Source organism: Lycorma delicatula, chromosome 5 (assembly GCF_047948215.1).
Source record: "Lycorma delicatula isolate Av1 chromosome 5, ASM4794821v1, whole genome shotgun sequence".
Lineage (NCBI taxonomy): Eukaryota > Metazoa > Arthropoda > Insecta > Hemiptera > Fulgoridae > Lycorma > Lycorma delicatula.
In genome coordinates this window covers 85,682,352-85,707,523 of record NC_134459.1, presented here as the reverse complement: position 1 = coordinate 85,707,523, position 25,172 = coordinate 85,682,352, and the positions used below count along the sequence as shown (strand labels likewise).

General features: G+C 27.1%; 1 protein-coding gene across 1 annotated transcript in view; it reads right to left on the bottom strand.

Moving 5' to 3' along the window:
- LOC142325698 (atrial natriuretic peptide receptor 3) overlaps positions 1 to 25,172 on the bottom strand; it is a 405,515-nt gene that overhangs the window by 127,186 nt on the left and 253,157 nt on the right. Inside the window, exon 2 of the mRNA XM_075367727.1 lies at positions 5,524 to 6,015. Within this exon, the coding sequence (XP_075223842.1) occupies positions 5,524 to 5,944 (421 nt within the window). The 5' untranslated portion in view covers positions 5,945 to 6,015. The remainder of the gene's footprint in view (positions 1 to 5,523; positions 6,016 to 25,172) is intronic.

Below are 25,172 nucleotides of genomic sequence, written 5' to 3'. Positions count from 1 at the left end.
CATCAAACCAGTCAAATGACTGAAGACAAAAACAATTAATACCAAACCTCAACGTCTGAGTAGGCAGCGTCTAGGCATTTCATGTGGTGATCCGGGGTTCGAATCCCGGTCAGGCATTGCATCTTTTCAAACACTACTAATTACCACCGGGCTAATGACCATAGCTGTTGATGCCCGTTCTTTTACAACAAAACAGAATTATTTACTTATTTATTTTATGATATAATGAATTAAATTCTTTTCAAAAAACCTTTTTCAGAGAGAAAGTAATCTCTAATAAATAACTTATAATACTATCTGACAAGGAAATTAATTATCATGGTTTCTTTTACTTTAGCTCTTAAACGATCTATAGCAACTTTTTATCACTCGTTCAGTGAAAAGTAGATTGTCAAAACCTTGCAAACAAATTCGGTTTAAACATACGAACGGAAGTGGCATGCTAAACTATATACAAAATACTATAAGTAATATAACTGCTTACCAATATATTATTCGTTTCCCGCAAGCAATTTCGGCTATTCTGCCATCTTCAGGAGAAGGTGGCAGAGTTTTAGTAAAACCGTTTGATTGCTTTCATTTAAATTAATAATTTAAAGTAATACTTATAATATACTACAAACGATTTTACCTCGTTGTACGAAATAAAGGAAGTAATGTGATCGTGAAAAATTTCGGTTTTCATATTTTAACGGATCATCCCTGAATCCATTTTGACTAGTTTCGGCGTGACGTCTGTACGTACGTATGTATAACATAACTCAAAAATGATTAGCCAAAAATGATTTCAAAAATGAAATTTTAGATTTAGGACTGTTAAATCATCTAGTTGTGCACCTTTTGATTGCAATCGACTGAACCAAAAGTGTTCAAAAAAGCCCAAAATCCAAAAAAATCGGATTTTGGGATTTTTTGACTGAAGTAATAAGCCCTAATTGAGAGATTTTCAACGATTTATAATAAGTGGTACTTATTTTCATTGGTGCCAGGGTTATAGCCAAATAAAATTTTAATTTATGAAATATTTGGATCTTTACAAGGGGGAGGCACATCGGTTCGAATCCGATTTAGTACACATATATTTTCTTTTTAGTTTTGTTTTTTTTAATTTAAATATATTGATTTATTAATAATTATTAACCTGATCGCAAAAAATATTTTACAAAAAATAATAATTCAATAATAACAGTAAATCAAAATATGAAAAAAATCGGAAGTTATTAGTGAAATAAAATTTCATCTACTTTTCATTTTAATTCAAATATTTTTCAGATTCTAATAATTATTAATAAATCAATATATTTAAATCTAAATATATATATATATATGAAGTCGGATTTGAACCGATGTGTCCATGGTTACGGATCCGACACTTTCTCACTTACACCACATAACTACTTGAACGACGTAAAACAAAATTAATTTATAAACCAATATAAAATGCTGATACGGACGCCACAAGATAATACGAGGCAATGTGGTGTCCACCACAATGCAATTGTGTATTAAAGAATTGTATTAAAGAATTCTTTATTAAAGAATTGGAGAATCGTATCTCAGTTTCAAATGAAATAAGTTTAAATGAAGTGCAGCAAAAAATGTGTATGTTATCCAATAGGCGAACAGGGAAGGTGGGGTGTCCACATCACACTTTTAATAAAAATAAAATATTTTACGAAAAAATAAAGTATTTTCTTTATTATTTTATTAAAAAAACTATTTAATAAACAATAAACGAAATTGTTCATATCTTTTGAATTATGAAAAAATTAAATACTTTATGGCACCTTGTACTTGCGATTCTAATATATATAATCGTATACAATTAACTAATATTTCATTACTTTAAAAAAGGGCGTCTTTTTCGTTTGTTCCGATAATCTTCAAAACTACAAAACCAGTCATTCCGAAATTTTAACTGTAGCTTTCTTATGACTCCTGGAAAGTTTGCCAAAATTCTCAAATATTTCATTAACACATAACGTAAAACTTCTCTTAGTAAATTTAATATCTTTCTCTATTTCAATATCCACTTCTTCAGACAGTTATTATGGATATACTAAATTCAATGCCATTGTTTATAAAAAGACCAATTTGTATTATTATCTTAATGTACAAAAAGAAAGATTAATTTGATAATAAAATTAAAGGGAATGACGCCATTTTACATATTTAACAACTGAAAAGTTCTTGTTCATCCGGATTAATATATTTTATCCGATAAGTTGTGCATAGTGAAAACTCTGACAGCAATAACCCACAAATAAGTTCTAAAAATAATTAAAATTTTTGAACTTCTATTTGTATCTAGCACGGATAAAGTTGGGTGGATATAGCGCGGGTGGATGCTAATAAAATATGAACTTAATAACAATAATTTCGTGTCTATTACTACTCCAGTTAACGTATCGAAAATATCATTTTATATTAAAACACAGTTTCCCAACGTAATCAAACAATAGTCGTCCCTGAAACTGGAATTATCTTATCAAAGATGAGAAATATAATTTAAAAATTTTTTCTTTAATTCTGAGGTAAATTTATGTGTGGAAGAGAAGGTAAAAACACCTGGTAACAACTTATACATGATTTGATTAACGATTTTAAAAGAAAGAATAGATTAATTTAAGAGTTATTTTTCCTACTCTATTTAATCATTTAAATATGAAAATACTTAAGTAAAAACTTTTATTAACAAATGTTACGTAAAAATAAGATAAAACTATTTCGCAATATCCCTTATTAATTGAAGAAATAATACGTTACATAAGAACGAAAAAAATATCTATCAAGTATAATACTAATTTGTATTAGTAAGTTAAATAATTTTCTTGAATATATTAATAAAAAATATGTTAATGTGGTATAAAACGTTGGAGTTTTACATAATAAGTAGATACGTGTATATGACTAAATTTTTAAATTAATTTCTTTTAAGGTAACGTATCAACTTCTCAATATGTAGATACAATTTAAAAAATCCATTATTACATACATGACTGTCCAAAAAGGAGTGTAATGTTTTTAGGGTATGTATGTATGTTTGTTGGTTTGTTCTGTTGCAGCGGCCGAACCGAATTAGATATATGACCCAGCGTTGGAATCCTTACCTTACGGGGAGTGTCATAGGCTATATAAATATATTATGTTTAATTTTTAATTATATTGTCACCCGCACGCTCTTTTATTATCCTATATTAAAGAGAAATATTTTTCAGCAATGTTTTTTTTTCTGTCTTGTTTTTTAATTTTCAATATTTATCTCTTATTTATTTTTATTAAGAACGTATTTCTATTTAAGGAATTAATTAGTTGAAAGACGCATCGAAATTGGTGGTTTTACAAGCAATTTTTTTTTCAACGAAGTTTAATCAAGATGAGAGTTGTTGAAGCTTAACTGGATCAGTTTGTTTTATCAAAAAAATAAAATCTCGAGAACGATTATTAGTTAATTATTGATTTACTTACATATCTTCCCTACACAGTTCTTTCGAATTATCTACAAAAATTATTTTATAGAATTTTATTAATTTTGTGACTTTTTTTTGTAATCATGTAGTAACTTTATAGCTGTTAATGGGTTAAGATATTTTCTTTCACATGCGTCTTAGTCTAAGTACCCCAGGTCAAAAGCAGATATATTCCTCACAATTAATAAAAGTAACCCAAAACTTTGACATGAGGTAAAAATCAAATGAATTACGCTACATTTTACTGACTGACGATCAGTTTACCTTAACACCTTTATTTATTGCTTCACCATTCAATTAAAGAAAATTGAAAATCTGATCTGAAGGGACTTGGGTTTGATCTGACTGAATCATGTAATAAAGGTTTCCCTTAGGTACCGTATAAATTACGACTGAACAACCTTCTTCAAAGAGGTTCCAAAATGCTTAATAACGAAATTTTACTTATTTTCCATTACGCCATTTTATAGTGCTACAATTGGTTTCCGTTAATTGGAAGCTATATTTGTTCTGCAACTGTATTTCAATATGATTCAGTTCCTAGAACCTCTCCTTCTGTAAAAGCCCAGTTGACCATTATGTGAGAATTCGAATTTTATCATAGATGTGAGGTCTATCAGCAGAAAGATTATATGTCAAATTAATTTGAGCTGATTGAATTGAAACCTATATACGATTCACTTACACTTTAAAGGGAAGAGTTCAGACCTAACTGGTGTGTCAAGGTACATCCGAATCAATTTGGATTTCATAAAATTTCTAAACATCTTAACCGAATTTTAATTTATGTTTGAAAGAAATCTAAATGAATTCGGAAACGGCTGGATTATATTTTTTAGAATGAAAAAGTCGTTGAAAGGCGAAGTTAAGATGAAATAATATTAAAATAGTTCTTAATTATTTAGCAAATGAAATCAGAATCAACTAAGAATTTCAAGATCTGTAAAAGCTTATACTATCGAATCTCATACAATAACCTAACCTCACCTTTATAAGTATTTTGTGCAGACAAATCTCACAATTATTTTCTACTGATATCTTATAATATTACTTGTTAAAATAGTTAGATAAAGAATAAAAATTATTGTCCAAAAAGTAGGTTTGACGGGTCTTATTTAGGTTAAGTTTGGTGATAATAAATAATGTATAATTACTTATCAGCAGAAGGGGGAGGATGACTTCTTGTAATCGTTTTTTTTCTGTTTTGTGGCTGTATTATGTGCTTGCCGCTGGACTCTTTATTCCTGGTCTGTACCTTCTGTGACTTTCTTTTATCTTCTTGTGTTTATTTGCTGTATTATGTGTTTTTTGCAGTTTTTCATGTGTCTTTTGCCATTTATGTTTACTATGAGTGCCGATTTGTACTGTGATGTGTTATTATTATGATTATTACGACTATGTACTATGTGGTATGACCTATACACTAATTTGTATTATGTATTTGATCTTCTTGTATTGTGTCTCGTGTTGTAATTTCTTCTTCGTGATTTACTTTCTTGTGTTGGCTTGCTGTATTATGTCTTTTGTGTATTTCCTTCTTCAAGGTGCCGAGGTTCGTTGAGATAAAAAAAAAAAAAATATATATATATCTGAAGCGTGGCAACGTGTAGGGCCAGATAGGGGCAGCCTCCTTGCCTGGCTCACCCGCATGCAAGAGCGGCTGAGTCGGGGAGCTTCTGATGATGGCATGGGGTACCCACGCCGTGTGAGAGGGCGCGAGTAATGGGAAGGGCATGCTCGATGCATGCCTGGATCCTGGAAGGATAGGAACGGGGACGGGTAGCCCTCCTAAGGAGAGGCGTCTTGGCTGCCCAGAAGAGGGAGTTGGGGCGTTCTTGTGATTCAGGGGGGACCCCGGTTGGTTGATGCCTCTCAGTTGGGCTAAGCTAGGTGGAGCAGGCTGCTGCCACGATACTCTGAGGTGACTGGGTTATGTCTAACCAGCGGGGACCAGTTGCCTTGGGGATGTTTGAAAAGAAAAAAGTAATGTATATATTTAGTTACGAGTAAATTAAAAGTTAATTATAAAGAAAATATCACTGAATAAACTTACCAACACTGTATTCGCAGGTAGGTCCAAAAAAAACATGTACATTGCTTTTCGCGTACGCCTCGATAGCACGATATTGTGCGTAAACAGCTTCACAACGACCATTACTTGGCATAAAATTAAAATGAAGTCCTGGGAGAATATTCATTTTATGTACGGCTCTTTCAGCTAAAAGTAATACAGGCATAACTCTTGATAATGTTACCTCATATTTTTCGTAATCACTCGGTAATATAACAGCAGCTCTGATTTCGCCAGTATTTCTATCACGTTTTTGTTTTTCTAAATCAAAATTTCTTTCTAATTCATACATACATGGTCGACCATTGAAAGTTTCTTCATGTTTTCTTCCTTTATTACGTCCAATTACTCCCGGCTCCCAACTCAGAAGCAAGAACGAGCATACTACTACTAGCAAAAACATCCCCTAAATAACAATATCCTTCCATTAGGCATTTTTCGGATTATCCATTTTTCCGGCAGTTGATGGTTTATCTGAAAAAGAAATTAAAGAAAATATTAATCTAATTCTAATAAATAATATATAATTAATAATATATAAATATATTATCGTAATACATAATATAATATATTAATATTATTAATTCTAATTTTACGAAAAGTAAACTTATTTTCTGAAAGTAGAATTCCTCGTAGTATATTTAAATAGTAAATCTACAATGAGTAAACTACAAAGTGCATCAAACAATTTACAAATTATTGCTAGCATATGGATAAGTAACAGACATCCTTAAAGGATAGTGGAGAATAGAATTTGAATACTTTAGAAAATAAAATCTTATGATAGGTAAATTAATAAGTTTATTTCTCAAAAGTTTTGACGAAAGAATTCAATATTAAATACGACATAAAATATAACATCTATAACGTACAATAAACTATTAGATTTAACATTCAACGAGTTATTATTATTATATATTTTTTAATTTAATTAAAATTAATATAAAATGTGATAATCATATATAACGATATAACGTATTATCAGGTATTAATATGTTTACTTCAATCACTGTACCTGTGAGATATTTGTTTTAGAAAATAGTTATGGTAAATATAATAAATATTTAAATATTAAAAATATATGGTAAATATACTAAACATTTCATTTTGGTAAAACATATATTTAAATTTTCAAGAAAATGTTATTTGTTTAAATAGTATAAAAATGTAATTGCAGTAATTCACTTTTTGTTCTTTTCAGGATGAAATCAAATCTCTCATTGATGTGCTTCTGGAATGAAGAACTTTGATTGACAAGAATTACATTCATGTAAAGCTGGTGAATGGGTTATAGTAGGCGTTTATCAACGATGAAGCCAAAACTTTGTTTTAGAAGACTATTAAAAAATTCACAATGTAGTAAATATTTACTTAAAAAAATAACAATGACATTTGAAAATATTCCTATAAATACATTTTATTTATTAACCTAGTATTTTTCTTAACTTATCTCATACGAATATAACTTATTTCAATCTTTTAACGTATGGCCAACCCGTCTGAGTAACTACGTTTAGATAACTAACGCACGATAAACGCATTAGAATAGGCCACACAGTGATTGTAAGTTTATATGATAATATAAAGAACCTCCCAGCTCTTTTTAACAAATATAAAAAACCAATCATTTTATTTTGTTATCTATGACCAATGAACTTTTAATCCATTTTTGCCAATTCTACCACCATCTGAGTTTAAAGATGCTGTTTGTTAAAATTAATTGGCTAAAATTCTGGATATAATTGACAGCTTATAAATTTATTAGTGTCCTAACTTTTTCACAATATTTTTATTTCACAGAAAATTACATTTCTTTATAGCCGGCTAATTATAAAGAATAAAAATCTACAAAATTATAATTTTTATAAGTTAAATTTTAAATTATATTACAATAGGCTGTATAGTTACTGACTATTTATTTTTAAAAATTATTCCACGTCTTTAAAGAAAGGAAGATCAAAGTGGTGGAGTGGTAGTGTCTCGGACTTTCACCAGGGAGTCCCGGATTTGAATCCCGATCAGGCATGGCATTTTTCATACGCTAAAAAATTTCCATCTCATATTTTCATGCAAAAGCGTCAAGCCTATATGGTGAAATAATCATAAGAAAAAGAGTAATAAACGGATGTAACAAAAGGTCAATTATTAGATTTTATTTAAACGTATTGAGTTCAACATATTCATGACCTATTTGTTCTGGAAAAAAATAGTGGTAAATATAATTAAAGAAACAAGCAAAATTTATTATACACTTACAGTTATACTAATGGAAAATGGATATTTAATCTGTGCCTTTTCTCATTACTAACTACTTATTTTCCCACTACAAAAAAAAACTAACATTTTTGTACTATTTATACCAGCATTCACCATTTTTTAAATCTAAATTTCTATTTATTTAACAAATAAATAATTCATTTTTAATACAGCCCCCTATGCTCATCTTTTCCTTACAAACAAATATGTTTATTAAGGCCTTATTATAATAATTGAAAATTTAATATCATTATTGTAACTTTTAGATGATAAATTCAATTATAAATTAATATAATGTTCATACACATAACTTCAATACACTTATTAACAGTCAGAAAATACAACATTTAAAAATAAATTATTCTTTTTTCTTAGCGCCTAATGCATTAAATAATTCATCGATAAGAAGAAATATATACATATCGAATAAAGAATAAATAAAACGTATCTTATACGAAGGTGGAAATCAGTTACGTGGGCATTTTAGTACGAAAACCGATATACATAAACACCAACAACCATACAAAAATAAAATCATGAAGTGAGCCAATCAATAGTTACGCAACAGTTCTAAATAAGATAATTACTTCTTTAGAGCTAAATAGTACCAATAGAATAGGTACTGTTTAAAGTACATAATGAAAATTTTACATATTTGTACTACATCGGAAAAAAAAATTATAGAATTTGTAATTAAGGAAAACAAATAATTTTGAAAATGGATATTACTCGGTTATGACCTCCGTAGTTCATCGACCGGACTATCGAAAAATACAAATCGATCCTCCTCACCTCACTTCTTCAGTAAACAAAAGTTTCTGAAGCTTAAAAAGAACAGAACTAAATTAAGCAGAAATCAGTTTTTCATAAATAAAAGAAACAAGCTACTACTATCACCCTAATTATTCTAATTACGATTTTTAATTTTTATCCATTACGGGGAAAGTAATTTTCTACAGTCTTTTTTATCACACACAGAATGCATCATCATTTACACGGAAAGAACTTTACGTTGCATCATTCGTCCTTCCCTGCTCTGAGAGTATTAATACTCATTATAAAGTCAGTCCTAACAGAATGAAGGTATCACCTGAAAGGTCGAGTAATAACTGTATTTCATTGCGATATTCAGCTCCTACTACTAAAAAATAAAAATAAAAACCACCGCTTTCATCCTTCAGTTATCTAGTGAGCATTGGCGTGGATCTCTTTTCAGATTTCCTATAATCATTTAATAACTAAAAAAGATTTCGTTTACTCGTACCTGGTAAGAAGTAAAGGAAATATTGTGATCGCGAAAAATTTAGGTTTTCAGATTTCAACGGAAATATCCATTTTGACCATTCCTGAATTCATTTTGACTAGTTTCGGCTTGACGTCTGTACATACGTGTACGTATGTATCTCGCATAACTCAAAAAGATTAGTCTTAGGATGTTGAAATTTTAGATTTAGGAGTGTTGTAACATCTAGTTGTGTACCTCCCCTTTTGATTGCAATCGACTGAACCAAAAGTGTCCAAAAAACCCAAAATAATTTGAGTTTTGGACTTTATTTTAATTATAGTAACAAGCCTTCAACGATATATCAAAAGTGGTGCTTATTTTCATTGGTTCCATAGTTGTAGCCAAATAAAATTTAGTTAATTAAGTATTTAGATCTTAGGAGAAAGCACATCGGTTCGAAACCGACTTCATCATCTCTTTTTTTTTAAATTTAAATATATTGATTTATTAATAATTACTAACCTCTCATTGTAAAAAAGATGTACGATGAATAATAATAATAAAATAAAATATCAGAAGTTTTTAATAAAATAAAATTCTATGTACTTTACATTTAAAAAAAAAATGTGTAAATGTAGTTTAACAGGCGTACAAGGAAGTCATGTGTTGTCCACATCAGATTTTTTAATTTACATGTAACACAATAAAATAAAATAATTTCCAAAAGAAAACTTACGGAAAAACTATACAGGTAAAAATCATGATGTACGAATAAAAATAAAACGTTATGTAAGTAGAAGGTGAAATTAAATAGGTAAATATTCCATGAAAGAAGAATGAAATACTAAACAAAATTAGTTATTGTGTTAGGGAGATTTAAAAAATTTTTAAATGTTTTTAATCTAAATTATAATGCGTTACGAAAAGTTAAAATGTTATAAAGTATTTTAACTCCAATATTTTCGTAAGAAATAAATAAAAACATTACAAGGTATATGGATGTTTAAATAAATATAAAAAAGAGTAATTGTTCTATTTAAACAATCTTTAATTTTTCTTTCATCGTTTCTTCGTAATTTTTTAAAATTAATTTTAGAGCTTAGATTACGAAAATGTTTTACTGTACATTTTGATGCTTATTTTTAATCTTTTAAAAATAAGACCTAATACAATTAAAACTTTATTTGGTTTTAACTTAATTTAAATTAGATTAAAATTTCTTGTTTACTAAATGACAAACATAACGTTAAAAACGGAATAAGTCACATATAAAAGAACGAGGTACTTAGGTATTTTTGTTTGTTTTCAAAGAAAAGTACGGGGATTACTTTCGGTCGCGTGAAGGGAGGGGGAAGTGAATTTTCTTTCCGTTTTGAGATATGAGGAATACGAAACTATCATTTACTTAAAATGAAGTTTCCTTACATATTTATGCCTACGTATAACATTTTGTGGCTCGAAACTTTCCATAACTATTAGATTAATTGCATTGAAATTTATATATTCTGTTATAGTATGTCTGAAGTTGTACATGTGAAAATTTTATCATGATTGGTTTAATCATTCTTCAGTTACGCTCAATTCAAGATCGACAATAGACTATATAACCTCAATTTGAGGTTTTTTTACCTTGTATTGGTAAATTTTTCATTAAGCTTATGCAATGAGTCACAGTGGTGAATGTGTTTAAACTTGATGCTTGATTGTAGAGTCTACTCGTTAATAGAACGTATGTAGTGCGTTACACTATAAAAAATAGTGAAGTCATCAGAAACGAAACGTTAGTGTCCTTGCGCAGATCTTCGCCAAAGCTTTTACAAATCTTAACTTGTTTTAATTTTTTTAACAGATTGATTACGGTTCATTTCCTTTTTAATTGTTTTTTTTTTTGAATGCGTATATATCACAAAAAAATCCCACTCATGTCTTAAAATCTCACCGAAAACTCTTAAATTTAAGTTACCTTAAAAACTTATATATTTTTTTTTTGTGGAATAAATCCTTTTATGAAACAGTTCTTCAGAACTTTCGGGGAAAAAGAGTTGAAAATATTTAAAATAAAATTTCACGATAAACTTATTGTCTGTTTCAAATGTTTAAAATATTCAATATTATGTAATTTAGCTACTGTTTAAAATAAATAAAATCACGTGGTTAAGGAATAAACAATTGGATGAGCTGAAATGAATATTATAATTTTTAATTTTTATTATAATAATTCATAAGTTATAATCAATTGAATTATATTAGTCGAAGCCTTTTGTACAAGAAAGTACGTGGTTAAATATATCACATATATTAAATATATTAGAAAAAATAAAATATTAATTGAATACTTTATACATAAATAAAATGTATCTAGTAATATAGTGCTTTTAAAAGAAAAACGAAAAAACTGCTTGATAAATTTATTTTAATTGCATAAAATGATTTTATTTATAATTGCATTAACAATTAAAGTCAATTAAAAAAACAATTAACGTCATTAGCGACTGGAATGTAACTATAAATGTAAACATGTACTTTTGAACAGACTCAGGCCGACCATTCTTGAGACGTGTGGTTAATTGAACCCCGACCACCATAGAACATCGGTATACACGGTTTAGTACTCAAATCCAAATAAAAGCAACTAATTTTACTAGGATTTTAACCTAAATCCGTCGAATAAAAGAAAATCTCATTTACTTCAACTTATTTTAATTTTTGGTTGAATAATTTTCAGATCATGTAGTAAATAACATAAAATTAAAAAGGATTTACTGTATAAGTATTAGTTACTGATGATTTAAAATATACTTTTTAATGTATAGAATAACAAGATTATAATTTTTTAAATATTTTTAATAAACTTTTTCTGTGTTTTTAGAAAACTTAATTGATTAGTAAAAAAAAGGAATTCTGCTTAAAACCATCTACTAAAGGAAAACCAAACTAAGCGTTCTACGTTTAGGTATATCATTAATTATTTCTAGTGACAGATCTCTATCTCTAGGTAACAACAGACCTCTTAGTCAATACTAGGCTATGTCTAATCGTTTTATTCATTATGGTCGCACACAAAAAAACGACCTATCTGATAAAATTAAGAAAAAATTAACTTCTTCTATTTATATAAAACATTTATCACAACAATCAATGAATTTAGTATTACTTTTAAAAGAAAATTTTACTTGAGCAGTTGTATTCTTGTAGAATTATAAAAAATTATAAACGAATTATCTTGAGAATCAACTAACCAATTTTATTTTATGATTTTTTTCACTGTTTAAGAAAATGTTTATAATTCTTGGCAAAAATACTCGTAAATATTCGAAAATATTATTGAAATGATGTATATGTAATATTAACAACATAATTCTGCTCAAAATCTAAAAGTAAAATATATAGTACGATTGTCTTTAAAAAATTGGGGTTTGTAGGGAAACTATTTTTTTTTTTTTAAATGGGTTGTTTGGTTTAGGTAATAGGCTGTAAATTTACATAAGGTTAACTATTTTTAACTTTTCATTAACAATTTTTTTTTTTTGTCTTTTATTCAGTTTTTATACTGTATTGGTACAATATGTATAATAAAAAAGTTATTTTAAATTAAAATAACTTTAAGTTGTTTCTATCTTTGTATCTAGGAATATGAATATAAATTTTAAAGCTAGTAAAATATACCTGACTTATTCGGGAATCGACACAGGAACCTTCCTAATCAAAAGAAGGATATATTAATTAAAGCTCTTTCTCGAGATAAATTTTGATACACTCTGTAAAATGGGCAACCTAAGTTGAAAGTTTCAGAGATTTAAATTAACTAATTTTACGTTTTAGACTGAAATCACACTTCTTATATTTTTTCAATAATTTCTTTTATTTATTATTATATCGATAACCATGGAGGAGTGGAAATATTTATGTGTTTCATCTGAATGTTCCGGATTCGAGTCCCGATCAGACATGGCATTTTCACACCCTACAAAAGTCACTGTTATTTGTCATTAAGTATCATTAAGTGTAACTGATGTTGCAGTATAAATAAATAACTTTTACATTACTATCATTTTTTTCCTTATATTATTTCCTCAATATTTGATTAACAGTCGAAATGATCATCTAGTTTTAGATATAATAAATTTTTTCTCTCCAATTTATTTCAATAATCGTTTAACACAAAATTCTTTCTTTGTAGTTATAATTTTATTGAAGTAATAGTAATGCTGATATTCAACGACTTTGTAACCATCTACTTAATTAACTACTGACCTGATTTATACAAGATTTTATTTTTTAAATTCTTAAAAGTGTGCGAAGATGCCCAAATATATTTTTAGAATACTGTCAGAAAGTTCCCAGATCATCCCATGATAAATGTATAAAATACGACATATAACAATTGATTAAAAAAAAAAAAAAATTGTTATTTTACACATAATATTATAAAGTCAAATGGAAATTAATATCATATACTTATTTATTTCTTATTATAGGTTCATCGTATTTTAAAAACTAAACACAAAAAATCACGGTACTACTTTATTTTATGAACCAAAAATAAGTCTTTATATAAAGATTGATATAGAGTTGTGTTAATGAAAAATATCACATAAGTTATTAACGTTAATTTTATAAGATAATGTCTAATGCATAAATTTTATGCTGTGACCTCTGTCCACGTTACATTTTGTAATACAAAAATATAATAAACTTAGCCTTTGATTTAAAAAATTTTAATAATTTTCTGATGATGTATTTAAAATGAATTATTTACTAAAAAAAAGCAATTAACGTCTGAGAAACTTATGCAATTTGTAACAAAGAAAACTTTTATATTTCTTGATAAATATTCGAATAGATGACTGAAATAGTTATAATAGATAATATGATTATGTTTTAAGAAATGTAGAATTATATGAAATTATAATAAAAATATATTTTTTTAAAGTAAGTAACATTAAATTCACTAATACATATAGCAAAAGTTAATTAAACTTTACAACAAAGTGACTGCAAACGTAACGTCTGAATTCAATTTGATACTTCATGAAATTTAACGTTTTTTCTTCATTTTTGTATGAAAAAATATCATATTTATAAAGACTTACCTTTATATCAGCCTTTCATAAAACCAAATTTATCACGTAAATACCCGGTTTTCTTTTTAACTTTAAATGGATTTTTAATAAAAAAATAAGTAAAGAATATCTTATAAATGTATTTTCGTCCCTTAAATTTATTATATAGATTGAACTCATTCTTCGGTAATCCTTCGTGCAGTGCATTCTTTTCTTATTTTTTTTAAAATATTGCGGATATAAAATGTAGGTATTATTCGCGAAATGAATTATGTTTTGATAATATTTTTTCTGGTCTTCCAGAAAAGTAAAGATTTGTTAATTTAAGTAGTAAACCTATGCCGGTCTCCGTGGTGCGAGTGGTAGCGTCTCGACCATTCATCCGGAGGTCCCGTGTTCGAATTCCGGTCACGCTGCATTTTCACACGCTACAGAAATTGTCATTCAACTCGTTCTCTGAAAGAAATACCTAACGGTGGTTCCGGAGGTAAAAAAAAAGAATGTAGTAAATCTATAAATTTTGCAGCAGCTTTAATATAGAAAGGATCTGTCAAGGAGCTTCTCCCATTTTAGGTAGAGTTCATAAGAAAGCTACCTGGTGTAATGGGTACCATGATTCGACTTCCGGAAAATTTCGATATGTCTTCGCGTTTCACACCCTCAGACCCCAAAGCCACTGTCAGTTCAAAAGTTTATATATATATATATATATATATATATATATATACACACATATTTCACTTTTTGTGGACACGATAACTGCCGTAATTTTGCGCCAATAACTTTCAAATTGATACATAAAATATAACAACCCAAAATCTCGGTCGAGTTCGTTAATGGACAAAATCTGTCCGTGGGGGTATAAATGGGGGGGGGGGGGAATTTTCGAGAAAAAAAAATCGAATTCGTTTAAAGTTCTTATTATTCTTTGAATAAGGGCCTAAAACTTATCTAAGTAAAGTTTTTTGATATCTCCAACCATTGGTTTAAGGGGTGGAAAAAGTGGGTTTCAAAGACAAAAAATATCATACCTTCCTTAATAGGTACAGCATCGAATCGATTTAAAGTGGTTGTTAGTCCTCTAAACATTACCTAAAACTTTTTTCTGAAACCATTTTTGATATGACCATCCTTACGGCATGGGATGAACAAAATGTTGCTGGAATTGTAAGAAGATAGGGTTTCGTATGCTAAACATGTGAAACATTTTTTCACATGCAACCATTGTCGTATGGAGTAAAGTTTTTCTTAACTTAAAGGTGAAAATCTATTTTATCTCCTATTTAGCACCAACGAAATCTATCTCCGCCTTCCGACGTACCGTAAGGAATTTTCTTTTTCTAAAAACGTTATGGAACAAATGCAAAACTATTAATTGCCGCAGCGAGAGGATACAGGGTGCGGATAGTGAAAAATGTTTAAGCAAAGATGAATAAATCTTAAGTTGTCCTGGGCAGAATGCACAGTGAAATTAAAGAAAGAACTAATTGTGCTTGTAGAAAACTTTATTTTATTTTAATCTTTCTCTCTGCTCAAAGTATACGTAAAAAATCAATATATTCCATTATAATTGAAAGTAATCTTCAATATGGAATAACAGTGTGGGGAGGAGCCTATTACTTTTTATTAAACATTTTATAAAAAGACAAAAATATATTATTAGAACTGTCTCTAAAAACATTTAATTCCTTACACATCTTCATGGAATGAAATCTTTTATTTCTTTGATACTTGTACTTCTATAAGATTATTGTAACAGTTTATTTAAAAAGTGGTCAGCCGCAACAAAACTACATTCGCATTGCTTACAACATGCGAACATGCAGTATCAAACCGCCCAAACCAAAGAGATTTTCCGTAGGTTTTATCTTTTTATCTACTTCGAACTTTCCATGAAATCCCTGCACACATCGATAGTAATGATGTATGACAATGATGATTGACTATATGTAATATATGAAATATGAATATATTATATTATATATTATATATATTATAATATATATTATATATATATATGAATATATGAAATGTATATAGTAATTAAATCCATATTCAGAATTCCAAATCATCATACTCCACCACCATGAAATATTTTATACTACTAACTAGGTTTCTATTTTTTTTTCTTTCTTTTGAAAAGTCTTATATTAATATAATAGTATCCATTGTAAACAATTCAATTGTTTAGTTATTACAATTTTTACATTTGTTAAGGTTTAAAGATGACTCCCATATACGATTTCTCTGAGAGTACCTAGTTCTCATCTTTTACAATATAAAAATCGTAATACGTCAAGAATATATTAGGTAATTTTCCCTCATTATTAATACATCAGTTTTGCATACATACATGTATATATACGTATAGCTGTGTATATTTTATTTATGTTCATTTAAGTTTGCTTGTTTTATTTTTAGTTTTCAAGAGTTGTTACTACGTTACAACGTAATTTTGTTAGAAATATGTACTTTGTAAAAGATGAGAATAAAACTATTATAAATATATGTACGAGTATATATATGTATATATATATATTATATTTTATATTATTATTATATTAAATACGCAAAATATAAATTGAAATATATAAATTTAATTGTTCTTTAAAAATGATTTTATTCTAAACAATTTTTCTTTTTCGTCGCAATCACTTGGGCGATGCAACGTACAACTTCTAATTGAGCATTACAAAGTGAAAAGAAAATCTTCCAGTTTTGATTGGAATGTAAATGATGGCTGGATTATTGAAATAAAAAAACCTAAACTAAATTAAAACTTCCAGTAAGAAGTCTTACACTTTGCAAAACACCAAATTAACGGTCAAGATTCGTTTAGAATAAATTAAATTCTTTTACATAGTTTAGGCTGACTAAACAGTTAGATTATTACTAAATAATTACCATCTGTGGATAAAAAGGAATTAATTTAAAATACATAAAAATTCAAAACCATGAGATAGAAAAAAAATTAATTCGAAATTTAAAAAATAAAAATTAATGAAAAAAACATCACATTGAAAAGATTTTCTATGAAAACTGTTATTTTTCATTCATTAGTTTATTTTTCTTATTCTTGATTCATTTATTTTTGTTCATTTTTTGTTTTCTTTTTAGATTTCATTTTAATTAATGTCTTTCTGTTTTCCTACGGTGATTTTTTAAAATACAAATTGGGTAAGACGTTAAATATTTTAATTTTTTGCAACCTTTTCTTTTATACGCTATACAGATTTTTCTTGTATTTATTCTACCTTATATAAAAATCTGAAAGTTTGTCTGTAGATCTGTTTTTTTGTAATAAATGATCTGTTTTGTTAATGAATAATCTGTTTTGTTATGATCTATTTTTTGTAATCTGTTTTTTTTTATTCCTTTCTAATTTGCAGGATATATTCGTGTTATTCCAGAGAAGGTTTTAAGTCGTACACCTAGGCCTTAGCCCTCTTGAAGTGAAGTTCTGAATTAAAAATATTCATTAAAAAAAAGGTTATTTCCTTTTATTTCATTATTATATTTCTGTCACCATGGTAACAGAAATAAGTTGTGAGGTTTTCCTCGTCAAAGGTCTGTGTATTTTAGTTCCGTAGTTACTAGTACTCAGTCTTTCGTAATTTATTTTATTTTTCAGGTTCCTATAAAGCCTGTGTACTTTAAGTGTTATTTACCAGTATTATTCTCACAACCATGAGGGTAACGAACACTGCGGGGGTCCAGAGGTCGGAGCCCTCTAGCTAGACGGGAATGGCGACCAAAGCAAATTCTGCAGCCCCGGTGGTCTAGGGGGTGACCCCTGGCTAGACGGTCGGGCGAGCGGACTGAGCCCTCACCTTCTTACATATTATAAATCTTTTCCAGGTAATTTTGAATTTCATCGGTGAGTGATTGAATTCTATTCTAATAATAATCATGAGAAAATGAATCTTTTGTAAAACGTTTTATAAATTGTGAAAGTACAATTTGTAGCTCGAGCCATGGTGAGAATTATATCGTTAGTTTAGATACTTAACTCCAATTCGGTTTAAAAATACAAAGCTTAGTTATAAAGTTATTCAATAATTTAAAGTAGTTATTGGATGTAATTTGCAGCTGTTTTGTAACACTAATTACTGCACTTGTTCAAATTGCTTTTAATAAATTGTGTCAAATGAATTCTAATTTTACAATTTCAAGTTTCTACAGTTCAATTGTTTTGTTGAATTCTGTTTGTGTGAATGTGTTGAAGGAATTAAAATAATAAAATAAAATCTATGTTTTCCTAAGACGAGTTTATGTAAATACAAGTCTAAGGCTCTTGGTAAAGTTTAGGTATATAAAAACAATTAATATGGAAGTAGAACCTGTAAAAAAATTTATAGAAATTCCAAGACGAAAAATATGGTGATTACATCTTTTCTGTATCAATTATAGCACTTGAGGAGAAAAAGAAATCCTGAAAATTAAAATGTACGATTTAGATTTTATAAATCTCTAATCCAAAGCAATTATCTGCCTGCAAAATAAATTATGTTAATAGTTTCTAAATTACAACAGTAATAGGATATGTATTTATTAATATTATTAGTTTAGACAATGCAAATATTGATTTTGATAGATTAAAAAATTCACTTGTTATAAGAAAATTCTTACTGTTGGCAAGAGGAGAGAGTACCTGGAAAAGACAGAGTGAGAACATTTTGTTTACATGGATTAAAGTGTGCCTGTTACTGAAATGTGTAGAAGAGAAGATTTGGTCTTAATGGAGTAAATATTTATAAAATTTTATATTGTTTATGAAAAAATATAATTGTAAGATATAAATAGTAAGATATAAATATAATTGTAAGAAAAAATAGTTCTTTTAAGCCATTTTGTTATATATAATCAAAAGTAAATACTGTTCGTTTGCTTTAAAAAAATATATAAAATAATAAGAGAAATTCTAAGAAAATTAGATTGTAATATGGAATACGTGAAAAGTAAAAGTTTTCAAAGAAATTGTGTAAACAAGTTAAACTGATAAATAAATTCTTAAGAATAAGACACATACTTCCGTTTTAAAACTAGTAACTTTAAAACTAGTAACTTGTCACTTCACTTGTGTAGTAAAGTAACCGCTATATTAAGTATTTCTTTATACTTTTAAAGCATACAGGGACTATAAATAGTTTTAATTAACTGAAATAAAAAAAAATATTTTTTTTGTTTCTAAATAACTCTAATCTACATGAGAATTTTTGAAATCTAATTTAGAAAAAAAAAAATTTAACAGAAATAAAAATTGGTGAATAAGATTATTTAATGACATATAAAGAGAAGAAAATATGTGTTTTTACAAAATTAACAAAAAGTTATTTTAAGATAAGAAAATAGTGAAGAAATAACAGAAAACACTTAATTTGAAAACAGTGTGAAGTTACTGCAGTACGGAATAAACAAACTTTGTAGAACAAACATTTCTTCAGTTGATAAATTTGCACAGTAAAAATAATACATTTATCTTTAAGCATTTTGAAAAGAAACGGGAAACAAGAAAATGAGAAAAGTCTTTTTGTAAGAGTAAAATGAATTAAAATTTAGATTTTCACAAAGAAAATTCATTTACGTGTAATGATTTTTTCTAGTTTTTACTGAAATATCTTTTTAGGAATAACCAATAAAGCTTAAATTCTAAAGGCAAATTGTTAACTTTCAACTGTAATTTAGCATTTTAAAAATTAGATCTGTCACGAACTTCCAAAGCATTTATAACAAATACGGGCTTTGAAAATTCCTACGCTTTGATTCTACTTGACTTATTATAGAATACTTTGAATTTTATCATTTAACATTCATAATTCCTAATTTAATTATACAAAATTTATTAAATTTAACATTTACTCGCTATGTTAAATATTTTACTGTTCTATATTACTTTTGATTTTTTTGCTGCCCAGTGTGCGTGCGCGTGCGCATGAGAAGTTTTAAAGTTGTATAATAAATTTTTACTCTATTTCAACGCTACAAAGAGCAAATAAAAAACAAAAAATAGCTTTACAAGGGTGCAAAATAAGTAATTACAAAAAACTGGAAAATATTCCTTGAATCTAATTTACAAAAAAAAGAACGGTAATGGAAATCAATTTTTACACATATTTTTTTGTGATTTACAGTGATTGCCAATGGGGTGACTTTCTTCATTTAACTAAAAAAAAAAAAAAATAAAAGGCTAAATTTTTTTACCCTTTATTTTCGATTTTTTTAAATTTAGTTTATAAAATTTTAATAGCTTAAACTGTTTACCTTTTTAGCCAGTGTTAATAATTGCCAGTGAAATTATTTATTGATTTTATTCTAGTACTAATGGAAAAAACCTGGTGTATCTAACTGTTTGAAATGCGGTTTTTTTATATTTCCTCTAAAAATTGCAAACGATGAATCGATTTTTATCGAGAGTTCGGCAAATCACTTTTATTTCTAGATGAAATCTAGATCTGATATGCAAGATAAATGAAATAATTTATAACTTTTTTATGTTATATTGACTTAAATTCGGCTGCTAGGGTCTTGAATATTTGGTAATTGTGTTAGATACAACAGGGGGTACTGAGATTCTCCCATTAATTTACACAATAAATAAAACCACACCGTTAACTGAATTCAAAACGAGAAATTACTAGAAGCCAATATAAATAATTTAATTTGCAACATCATTGGTAAAAAAAAAGAAAAAATATTTTAACTGTTTAAATTTAATTGATTTTTTACCTATTATTTTTTTTAATTATATCTGCCTCTGCCATTTTACTTCAGTGGTCAGTAAATTCTTTATTTCAGTATGAAAAATCAAATATGAAATTTATCTGAAATTAAGTTATTTTATCTGAATTTAATCAAAATTTAGTTATAAAAGTTTTTAAAAAAACACTAAATAAAAAATTATTTTAAAAAAATTGGAAGTTCATTCTTCAATTACCCTAAGATTTTCTCATACTCATTATTATTTCAAAAAAAATAAAAAATAAAAAGCACACAAAATCAAAAGTTGATGGAACGTATAATTCCAACAAAAACATTTTTTAAACAATTCTGACTAGAAAACCATGTTTTAAGGGACTTCTTGTGAAAAACTGAACTGTTTTTAAGTTGTCTCACCTATCTATTACTTATTTATTTAGGATAAATAAGTAAGATGTATTCCAAATAAATTCCAGGTTTATTTATAAATGGACAGGAAGCAATTGAATTAAAATCTTACTACTTAATTCGAAGAATTGTAAGGTTATAAAGTTTACCCTATACAGTTAGTCCGACTATACCATTTAATTAAAATTAAATTAAGAAAATTTATTAAAAAAAGTTATATATTTATATATATATAAAACAACATGACGTGAGTGATTCATAAACGCCCTGTAAAAACTACTGAAGACAAATTAATGAAAATTTGTACCCATATTCTTCTTTACGTGTACGTGTTCACTAACAGAGAATGTGTTAAATTCCATTTTTAAAGGGTTAAAATGGAGTAAAAATGAGATTTACTCTTTCTTCGATTTCTCAATTAAAAATGAAGATATTAACGCGATTTTTTATGCATATAATCTTCATATGAATATCTAAAAATCAATTTCTAGATTTTTTTAAATTCCGAGTTGAAACGGTTAAAATGGAATCTTTTTTTTTTTTAGAACCCAACTATTTTTTTAAATTTCTCTGTAACAAATGAAGATATCAACTTGATTTTTGGTTTGTGAAATCTTCACGTAAATATCTAAAAACTAATCTTCATATTTATTAAAAATTCGATCTTGATCCGGGAGAAGAAAGGTAAAAAATTTCAAACAACGATTGCAAATTTTCCCATTTCTAACTATACTAAACAAAATATTCAGAAAATTGGGGCTTGCAAATACTGTTCAGATAAATATCTAAAAACCATGTGTTCGGGTTTTACTGGGTTTTAATTTTTAAAGAAGTGCGACAATGACTACCAATATAGCCCCTGCCATTATTACTGTATATGTAACACGACTGGCTGCACCAACCTCTGGGTTACTTAACTAAAAAACATAAAACAAAAATAAAAAATAATTGACTGCGTCGGGAAAGGCAAGCAAACATATTTAGCGAGCGAAGCCGTGATGGGGATGCTAGTTTAAATAAATATAAAAGTTTAAGTAAACATAAATTAATATATATATATATTAATTTATATTTAATAGATCAACCTTAAGAACAGAACAATTGAAATATTATGACTTATCTTATTTCATTACATAACCGAAGCGCTTTCGCGAATTTGATTCGCATCATCAACTGCATACATTTTATATATATTACAAAACCATTAAAAACTTGCAGTCTTTTAAATTTAAATAAAAGATTGAAAGTTTTTGTAATATATATATATATATATATGTATATGTATATAATGCATGTAGTTGATGTGAATCAAATTCGCGAAAGCGCTTCTGTTATGTAATGAAATAAGGTAAATCATCCTATTTCAGTTGTTGTACTTAGGGTTGATTTATTAAATATGAATTAATTTGTATTGGTACAGAGGAGTATGGTTATTAAAAGAATTGCTTTTAAAAGAAAATTATATATATATAAAACATTAACATTTATTTTTTACACACACACACACACACACACACACACATATATATATATATATATATATATAAAATAAATATTTTCAATAACATTTAATTAAGATTGATTTTCTAAAAGTAACTTAAAACTACCAAGTGTAAAATTTTTCAAATACAAAAATTACTTTTGGTCAGGTAAAGAATGTAATTTAGTTTTTTTTTTTATTTATAAATATATGAACAAGCAATTGTAATTTTATCACAGAACATTTATTAATTAGCGTAATTTTTAATCTTAAAAATGTTTTCTTGTTAAGCCAATTAACCAAACACAAATGCCAACAACACTGGTAATAAAATAAAGCAGGATCTATTATTTATTTTTGCAATCATTAAATTTGACGAGCGTTCGTTGTACTTCATTTTATATCAAAATACAGAACTTTTTAATTTTTCCATCAGACATGTCGAAAACAGATTTTATTTATAAATCAAATTTTTTCTTGAATTACACAAAACTTTATATCCTTTTTTAATAATACTTAATCACCCAAAGAATAAACAATTACCTTTTAATATTATTGTTTATATGTTGGAAACAATTATAGTAAATAAATGTAATATTACAACGGTTTTAAAGATTTTTAAAGCTAAAAACAGTCAATCTAAAAAAATTGTTTATTTTCAAATGTAAAGTTTAATTCATACATTAGGTTTTAAGCAATGAGACAAAACAATTTTTTTTTCAATTTTTTAATAAGGTTCTTATAATTGTAATGTTTATAATATTAATCTTGTCATTATTTCTATTATTAATTTCCGTTACGCTAATTCTACTATAGCTTTGTAGCGTCAGTTACTAAGTGATCGACTTAAAAGAAATAATTATAATTCTAATTTGGTTAATTTATTATTTTAACAATATTAGTGACGTTATTATCTATCACAATATTATCCTTAATCAAGATCAGAGTTACCCATGATACTAAACAGCTACGTTGGCGATAATCTTCCGCCCATCCCAGTGGCGTGCTACGAGTATTATGGATTACGTTATAACAGCTTTGCCACTTCTACATTAACAGTTGATTGGAAATCCAGAATTACAAAACGTTTTACAATGTTTATGTTTATTGTGCTTAATGCCTACTAGCTGAAAAAAAACAAACAAACCGTTTGAACAACATAGTATTTACTTATGATTATTACAACATTAAATGATTTGAGGTTCATTAATATCATCATTACAATATTATTTTTCCATGATTATTTAATTATATACATTTTCCTACTTCATTACAAATTAACATACATTTTTTTTAACTATCCTAGCGAGTAAGATTTTTTTGGCAGGGCTTATATTGATAAAAAGACCTCGAATGGTAGTTCTATTTCGAAATGAAAGTTAATAACAAATCCGATACCTTCAGTTTCAGTAAAAATAAAAGATGCTACTGATCGAGTTGAATTATCGCTAACTATTAAGCCACTGAAATATTCATAAAATAATACATGCAAAATATAAACTTCCGTTTTTAAAACAAACTGCTGCTCTACTTTTGTAATCAGCTTTTCTTATTTATAGCTTTTTTATTACGAAAAAGAAGTATAAATTAATATATTTAATTCTTTTTTAACCAAAAGTTAGGGTTGATTGTTGAAATAAAAAATTTTCTTAACGACAAAATTTAATTCAAATACAAATACAGAACTGAATAATTGCCTAAAATCCTAATCAATAATTTATCAAGAAATGCAGATGAATAATAAATATTAATTAAGAATCTAGAATAATTACATTCGAATATTTGTACCTCTAAAATAATAAAATTTATAAACCACATGTAAAGCATTAATTAAATTTATAAAAAATCTTTCAGTTAAGTAATTAATAAATAAATATTATTAGTATTTTTCTGGGTAGTAAACAATTATATCATCTTGTATTTTTCAAAAAAATAATTCTATTTAATTTTAAACTTATTGTCCCCATAAAAAGACAACATTTAAACAAAATTCGTGAAAGTAATTATTTTTGATTTTTATGAAAATATTTAGTATAAAAATTTAATTACAGCAGACATTTAACATAAAACACCATATATTATTATATTATAGTATACATTATATAAAATGAAAAGAACACAAAATATTTTGAAAAATTTTAACGGGTGAAGGAAACCCTTGATTAAGTCTCTCTGAGGCCGAATTTCTATCAAGATTCATTGAAAATCTGACAAAGTTTTGGAAAATCAACTCAGCAAGTGACAGTTTTTGTTAGTTAAACTACGAACACTAGCCCTAAGAATAATAATATCACGTGGCTTATAAGTTTGCACTGCTTTTTCATTTTGACAACTAAATACTTTTCCATTTCTTTCTATACTAAAAAATATTGATATACTGCTCATAATTAAACAAAAAAAGAGAGAAAACCCTGATATTGTAACAATCCCTATTTTTTAATAAAAGCGATTACCAATATATATCAAATTATACTAAAAGATTTACAGTTAAAAGGTCTTTTTT